The sequence below is a fragment of the Canis lupus genome, chromosome 35 (assembly GCF_011100685.1).
Source record: "Canis lupus familiaris isolate Mischka breed German Shepherd chromosome 35, alternate assembly UU_Cfam_GSD_1.0, whole genome shotgun sequence".
In the NCBI taxonomy this organism is placed as follows: domain Eukaryota; kingdom Metazoa; phylum Chordata; class Mammalia; order Carnivora; family Canidae; genus Canis; species Canis lupus.
Genome location: NC_049256.1, coordinates 25,836,081 through 25,843,974, shown reverse-complemented (window position 1 = coordinate 25,843,974; position 7,894 = coordinate 25,836,081). Strand labels below are relative to the sequence as shown.

At 48.5% G+C, this 7,894-nt stretch overlaps 1 protein-coding gene and 2 non-coding genes across 3 annotated transcripts; 1 reads left to right on the top strand and 2 right to left on the bottom strand.

Annotated features, from left to right (window-relative positions):
- Positions 1–863: 863 nt before the first annotated feature.
- TRNAN-GUU lies at positions 864–937 on the top strand. The gene has a single exon. It is a non-coding gene; the product is annotated as a tRNA-Asn (tRNA).
- A 1,222-nt stretch (positions 938–2,159) lies between these two features.
- Positions 2,160–5,379, bottom strand: ABT1 (activator of basal transcription 1). The gene is made up of 3 exons (XM_038584400.1): positions 5,088–5,379; positions 4,268–4,473; positions 2,160–4,111 (listed from the first exon to the last, which is right to left on the bottom strand). Exons 1-3 carry the CDS (start codon positions 5,326–5,328, stop codon positions 3,731–3,733), a joined length of 828 nt encoding a protein of 275 aa, XP_038440328.1. The 5' UTR covers positions 5,329–5,379; the 3' UTR covers positions 2,160–3,730.
- A 2,424-nt stretch (positions 5,380–7,803) lies between these two features.
- On the bottom strand, positions 7,804–7,894 carry TRNAY-GUA. The gene is given in 2 exon segments: positions 7,804–7,839; positions 7,858–7,894. It is a non-coding gene; the product is annotated as a tRNA-Tyr (tRNA).

Genomic DNA, 7,894 nt, shown 5'->3' with positions numbered 1-7,894 from the left:
AGATATAGAAGGAAGATCTCTATAAGGAGAGGGATTGAGGTAGAGAGGAGAGATTTATCCCTCATTAAAAGCTTTTCTGGAAGAACCATGACTCACACAGCCACTGATGTTTTACTGTCTTGTTACACAGCAATAGCTTAATGAAGCGACAAGGCTAGTAGTTGTCTACAGATCTGATTGCATCCAAGGTAATCCTTTTTCGCCGAATATCATGTGCTGTGTACTTCCTGTGACTTCATCAGGAAGCACACAGTGTTAATTTGTGCCGCTGTTAATGATGCTAAATTTGATCCCTAGTTTCAGTGGAGAGGTAAGTCTCCTCTCTGTAGAGATTTGTTTTTCTCTTTCCAATTAGCCAGATAGCTGTGCACTGCCACTTTGGTACCTGAGAATCTCCTGTTGCCCAGGAAGCACACTTTTATTTGATAATTTAAGGATGCATTGATGAGCCTCTAGATTTTCCCTTAAGTGGTTTTCCTTTCTGTCGCTCTTACTGCTATCTTCATCTATACAGAATCCTTAGAGGGGCTGCTCTATCAACTCAAGTGTCAGCGAGAACTCTCTTTTTGACCTGAAAATAAACTCTGTCCGTGTGTCCTTGTTCTGATGGTGTCACACTCGGGTAAAGTGAGGTCCTGCGCCCTGCTCCCCGCCTAATCGGAATTCCGAGGTTCCTCTCTATGAGTAAGACTTGTAGTACCAAAACTTGTTTTGAAAACAAACATAGGAACAAAAAAAAAAAAAAATCACGAGGGAACATTTTTTTCCATATATAGGCCTAACGAAAACTACACTCATAGACTATCAGGCTGAACTGGAAAAATGAAATGATCATGTTTGAGGAGGGACACTTCATCGCCGGTGTCTCTGTGGCGCAATCGGTTAGCGCGTTCGGCTGTTAACCGAAAGGTTGGTGGTTCGAGCCCACCCAGGGACGGTGGTTGCCATTTAAGGATCTCCTGCGGTGGTTTTACTTCTGATATTTTGTCTGACTAGGTTGTTTCTGACCATTGTCACAAATTAAATGAAAATCGAGAATGGAGATACACGTCATATTCTCTTGCTCGGTGATTACGGATTTGCCGAGTCCCTTCGCGGTGCCCTCAAATACAAGCGCAAACCCGTCCTTTGTACCTGCTGCTGCTGACTTTGTTTCCAGATTCCACCTCCTGTACCTGCGTCGGTTCGTCCGGTAGCGTGCACACCGAGAAGGGCAGCAGCGGGCGCTTGGCCAAAGTCCTGCAAAGCTTGCCCCTTACACCGAGCTGGCCCGGCCTCTCCCTCAGTCGGGTTCTCAGGTCGGAACCCCCACGTCTGCAAGTGACAGTGAGGAGTGCTGAGGCTTCTACCTGGAGCACCTGGCCTCCAGGGACTGGTATTTCTGCAAACCATGTTTCCTCGCTTTTAAGAGTAATCCCCAAAATGGTCTCTTGCACTTTTCATAAAAGGCATTTTGACATTAGCTACCAAAATTAGTCTTCACAGACTTTCCACTTCTGGAAATGTATAGAAGTGCTGCATTTGTACAAAATTGACCTATGTCAGGGTCACTCATGGCAACATTTAAAAGAGAAATAAAATAGTAAATGTAAAAAAGGAATTTTCCTGCCCTCAAAGGGCTCAGTCCCCAAGGAATCAAGCTGACATTTCCTCGGGAAATTCATTTTCTTCCACCCGTTTTATTTTCATTTCTCACTGGACCTGTGAATTACCCAATTTACCAGGCTGTACGTGTGAGCTAATCATGCAAAACTATTGACTGGGAGCCTGAGATGCTGACCTTGAATATGCCACCTAGCCTGAGAAGTTTATTTCAAATACATAAGCCCTATATGTATTTTACTTTCTAAGTTGTTAGCAACCTAAGGGAAAGAAGTTTCTTAATCTTGATATTCTCTTTATCTAGCAAAGGTGGCAATGGGCACTTAGAATTCTGAGTACATAAATAGCTGATCAAATTCTGACACTGGATCTTTCTGGCTCAGGTGGAAGACATTAGGACCCAAAGAAACAATCCACATGAAACAAACTCACAAGAAATGAACACAGAAACAAGGGTATGGAGTTCTTATAAGACTGAGGCTGTAACATTACACACATTTTTGTTTCATGGGTGTGAAAGGTATAGGCATTGTGGAAAATGTTACACCAAGCAAACATTTTTTACCGTATGGTCATTTTTATTCTCTCAAAACAAGTGCATGACTAAAATTTTACTTCAGAACCAAGTAAGTGGATTAATCCACTTCACCCAAAGAACAAATGCATAATTATATTAAGCATAGTGGGGAAAAAAAATTAAATAGCACTAGCAAAATCCAAATTATTACATTCTACTACTTCCTAGAAGTTTAAAAAACTAGATATTGATCAGTTTGTTCAAGATTTTTTATTTTTAAGTCATCTCTAAACTTGACATGAGGCTCAAACTCACAATCTCGAAATCAAGATTTAGATGCTTTACCAACTGATCCAGCCAGGAACCCTGCCCAGTTTTAATGTTTATCATTTAATTCCTTAGTTTATCGTGACACTTCACTTTTCAGCTTCTCTTCATGGCTAACATAGACTCTGTGGCCTCCAGAGCTGCTTTGAATATTGTTTGTGAACCCGCCCTCATCTAAGCCTTAATTCATAAAAGTGCCCCTGAGGGGCATCATTTGGGCCTGACTACCTCCTAGGTTTTGTCTGCCTTTACAATGGTTTCTTGAACCAAACACTCCATCCATGGAGCTTTGTTTCCAACATCAGGACTAAACCAAGTTAATTTCGATTTTAAATTCACTTTTCAGGAATGATCTAGAAACCCGGTGAAAGTGATCCATCTCTGGAAGACTGTGATTCAGAATCAGCTCCATATTAAGCATGGCTTACCATCCAAGATAGAGTCAACCATGCCCTCCCATGGCCCCTACTTTATCCCTTATATATATCTACAATGATGCCTGTAGTACCTCTGTATATTTATTTCTTATGTATCTGTCTCTTTCTAGTGGTCTATAACTTAATGCCAAGGGCCATGTATTATATTACCTACCATTCCTGTGTCCTCATACAGTGACTTAGTAAATGCTGGGTTAGATAACTGATAAAATGGGCTAAGAAATTAATTTGATAGATAGAAAAGGTCCCAGGCTGAATTGAGAGGGGTCAGGGAGGAATGGTGTCTCTGAGACCAGGGGATGAAGTTAAGGGGAGTGAACAGGACATGAAGAGACAGAAGTCAGAACTTACAAAACGCCTCCCATTTCCAATAAACTACAAACACATTTTTTTCTTTTCTATACAAACATTTGGAAGGTGGCTCCCAATGCAGTCCCACCCCATTAACCCGTCCCTGTTAATCTTATCTAAATAGAAAGGATGGTGCTGTTGCCCTTCACCTAAGTTAGTAAAATAGCTTTCTGCATTAGATATTATCACTCCAGCATGAAGTAAAGGCTCTTCCTGGGTCCAGAAAGTGGGATTTTTAGAAGAGCCTATTGGGCAGGAAGCAGACAGTCAAGAATCAAACAAAATAGGAATGTGCAGTTAGTCATACTCATGCTAGTATGAATTAGGTGCCTCAGCCAGGCAACAGGAGTTGGAGGGGGGACCAGAGATCCATAAGACGTCTATGTCTAAGCACCCACTAGAGATTCCTGGTCTTAGAAATGAAATGTCTGCCTGAGTAGTCATTATCATGTAGACAGGAAGCAGGGCCAGGAGATGAAAAGGGTCTCTCTCCCTTTTAAGAGTCCCTGACTAGTGAGGGTTCCTCTGTGCTCTCTGAAAGTGGTGGAGCTCCAAAGATCTTGGCAAGCAGCCCTCGGTTGGAACGAGCCTGGTCCTTGGCATTAGCTAAGCGAGCCCGTTCACTTCCTCCAGGCCGAGCTGCCTTCCGGGCTCTCAGCTCTTGCTCAGTAGGACGCTGGGCAAAGTTCCAGGAGCCATTCGGGCGGGAAGAGTCCCCATCAGTAGCAAGGAAGCGCTGTCCCCGTTCCACACTTCGAAGATAGAAGTCAGTCTCACGCTTGGCCTGGGCAACCTCGGCCCTGAGGCGCTGCCTGCGCACCTGGCGCTCAAAGGCAAGATGTTCGCTGAGGTGGGACCACGTGAAACGGTGCAGGTACTGTGGACAGGAAAACAGGAAAAGATCCAGGTAAGATATGTCAGGAATGCAGAGGTGAAGAGAGAGAGTGAGGCCAGCAAGAGGGAATGAGGTGCCTAGGCTGGGGCTGGGGAGGTGGGAGGATGAGATGCGGCAGGAGAGCCTAACCCCCCTCACCTTGAGATTCCATAGGTCGTAACGGAAGGGGCTGCGCCTTCGGGCTCCCATGGGCGTGTTGTGAAGACTGGCCGCCACACGCTTGGCTACTCGCTTGTCCCGGAACTCCACCCAGCCCTCGGTGTAGTCCTTGCTGTACTTGGACCGCTTTTTCCCTCCCGTGGCTGAGGCTGACACTGCCTTCTTCTTGCGCCTCACGAACCCGTCTGTGAACCAAAGGCACAGCAGTGGTTTAGGAGGCCGACGTGGCACCCAGTCAACTTCATCTACGACCCCTCGGGCCAGGAACCCACCGCAAGGCCTTTCCCCGTACGCCATTTCCCTACGTCAAACTCAATCTTTTCTTCAAACGTCAACTTCTGCATCAGATCGGCTCAGGACATTCTATTTAAAACTCGCACACGCCCCCAAACCCAATTCAACCAGAGCTCAGACGAAAGCTGGGGTCACCTGGCCATACACCCGTCCTGAGTCTGTTTCTAGACTCAGGTCACGAGAGCAGAGGTGATGGGTGCCGTTGTGTTTGAAAAAGCCTCAGATTTTTATTCAGGGTGAACTCATTAACAAGCCGGCAAATCCGGTTCAGGAAACGGGGGCGTGCGGAATCGACACGACAAGCCCAAATTAACCATCCAAGCAAGAACTACTCATCGTGTGTTACTGAGCTATCCACCCCCGATCCCGCCTCCTGAAAGCTGAGAGCTCCGCTGATGACCAAGGGAGTCGGGCGCCGGCCTGGAGCCCCGTGCCCCCGCAGCGCCCTGGCTTCCGCGCCAGGGAACCCACCCCCTTCCCGAACATCCAGGGCCCGCGCTCTTACCCTCGGGCTGGAAAAAAACGCGTCCAACCTCTCCGAACGCGCTGAGAAGGTTCCGTACATGCAGAGGTCGAAAGCGGGGCGGGAGGTGGCCCAAGTACACAATACCCGGCACCACCCGCTTCTTGGCGCCACACGCCGCCTCTTCAGATTCCTCCTGCTCCTCCTCTGCCTCTGCTTTCTGGTCTGTCCCTTCCAGAGGCTCCTGCCCCACAGCTTCCTTCTCCAACTCCTCTGCCTCCATGCTGGCGCCGATGAGACGTACGACAGCCGTAAAGCGCCGCGCCGTCCTGCCGCACACCGCGTGCGCCGGCCGGCGGCGAAGGGCGGGGAGATGACGTCATAGTACATAGAAGGACCGGATTGGACGCAGCAAGCGGAAGTGGGGGCCTGGTCGGCCGCGGGATTCGAAGCGGGAAGGCGGGATCAAAGGCGAGATGGTGAAGCCGGCTGCGGCTGGCGATGGGGAGGCGGGAGTGGAGGAGTTGGTCCCCGGGGGTCACTTACCCTAGAGAACGCCTCGGCTGCGTGGAAACACGCAGGAGGCGGCCTCTTCTGGATACGTTGCAAAGCTTTGGGAAGTCGGGCGAGGTTTCTGTGTCTTAGCCATCAACCCGACATTTGACCTACGGACCTGGGCAAGACTCCGGTTGGGAGATGATACCACCTTTCAAAGTGGACTTAACTTTCAGTTTTTAAAATTGTCTGGAGTTTTGACGTTTCAGTTATTTTTTTGAGAATCCGAGCGCTCTGAATGTCTTTAGGTTTTGGAAATGTAGTTTAGCTTTGAAAATACACGTTTCGGAAATTTAGAGAAGTTTTAAAGATTTCAATTGTGACCTCATTTAGTGTAAAACCTTTTGTTTGCTTTAAAATATTAATTATAAGTTTGATTTTGTGAATAGGATTACCAAAAAAATGTGCAACAGTTAATATGCAACAGTTACTTCTCTGGTTTTAAAAACGTTATTTCGGCGCCTGTCATAGCTTTGTATTGACACGTGATTCATATTGATGTTACGAACACATGGTTTCCTGTGTCCCCTCGGCCCTGGCGACCCGGGGCGTCGCGCTGCTCTAACTCTGGCCCCCTGGGCCCTGCCCTGCTAGAGGCCGGGAGTAAGGAACCTCCGGGCCGGCGATGCTCACGCCCCTGAGGACCCGGTGCCCCTGCTCGACCCCGTGCCCCTGCTGCAGTCCCGGCCACCCCCGCCCAGCCCCCTCCCTACCGCCTCCGAGACCTCTCCCGTGGCGCAGAAACCGTCCGGGAGGGGGCGCCGTTCACCTGCTCTTGGCGCCGCGGTTCCCCGCCACGCCCCTACCCCTTCGCCCCCGCCTTTGCACCTGCTGCAGGGCCAAATGCAAAGCCCCGAGGCTACCAATGTGGACAGCGGTGCAGCCGGCTTTCTAGAAGGGGCCCCGGGCGAGTGTGAGGATAATATAAACCCGCCCTCGCTGCAGCCGGACAAAATTTCCCATCCCGCTGAGACGGACGTGTGCGCACACGAAGCCGGAGGACTGCAGCAGGGGCACGGGGTCGAGCTATCATCCGAGGGGAAGGCTCTCCCAGTGTTTTGTGGGCTTTTTTGTTTTGTTTGTTTGTTTGTTTAAGATTTTATTCATTTATTCATGAGAGACACAGAGAGAGAAAGGCAGGCTCCATGCAGGGAGCCCGATGTGGGACCCCGCCCTGGGCTGAAGGGAGGCGCTCATCCACTGAGCCACCCAGGCGTCCCTCCCAGTGTATTTCTGCCTGAACACGGCGCCTAGCTCTTTGATAAAGAGGACGAAAGATCGAATAAACCAGACTTCTCCGGTGCTTACACTAGTTTCATTAATTTTATAACGGGATTTTCTATCAGTTGCCCGCCGCCCGCCGCTGCTTTTTTGGAGGAAGGATGGGGGCGCTAAGAGATACAGACTCGGTCCCGCATTTAATTCTAAGGTCTTCAGGGACGCCTGGGCGGCGCAGTGGTTGAACGTCTACCTTTGGCTCGGGGCGAGATCCTGGGGGTCCAGGATTGAATCCCACATCGGGCTCCTTGCGGGGAGCCTGCTTCTCCCTCTGCCGGTGTCTCTGCCTCTCTGTGGGTCTCTCACGGATAAATAAGTAAATAAACATTTTTTTAAAAATTAAAAAAAATAATAATCTTTACCTCTTCAAAACACGGAGCCGCGGTGGATGAAGTGAGAGCACACGTCTAGGTTTTGCTTCACAAGGTCGGGGGTGGGAAGGGGGCATGAAGGGGTATAGATGATGCTAGTTGTACAGGTGTGATGCCTATGATGGTAATTTGTGCTGTTTTCTCCACCTGTGTGTATTTGAAGTTGTCATCAATAAAATGTTTATTCACTTGAATATCAACAGAGAGCCCAGAAAGGCCATCCAAAAGGACCTCCAAAATAAAATGAAAACCTTGGGCCAAGCCTGCTTTCTGCTTCTCCAGACTCCGCATGACCCTTTCCAAAACTTCATGAAAAGTCAGTCTCCCAGGAGACCCTGTCTTACATAAGCAGCTTCTTTTGTACGAACCTGAGGATCCTTTATTTTTTGTTGTTATTTTCAGGCCTACGAGTTCATCTGTGAGCACAAACGACAACCTGCCCAACTGTGTTCAAGTTTTCTTAACCAAAACAAAACAAACAAACAAAAAGTTTTCTTAACTTTCATTAAGGGTCCAGACTTGCTGCGTCAATGAAAACCTTTCAAAAGGTACAGTCCTCCGAGCCGGATTCGAACCAGCGACCTAAGGATGCCCACGTGACTCAACATCTACAGTCCTCCGCTCTACCAACTGAGCTATCGAAGG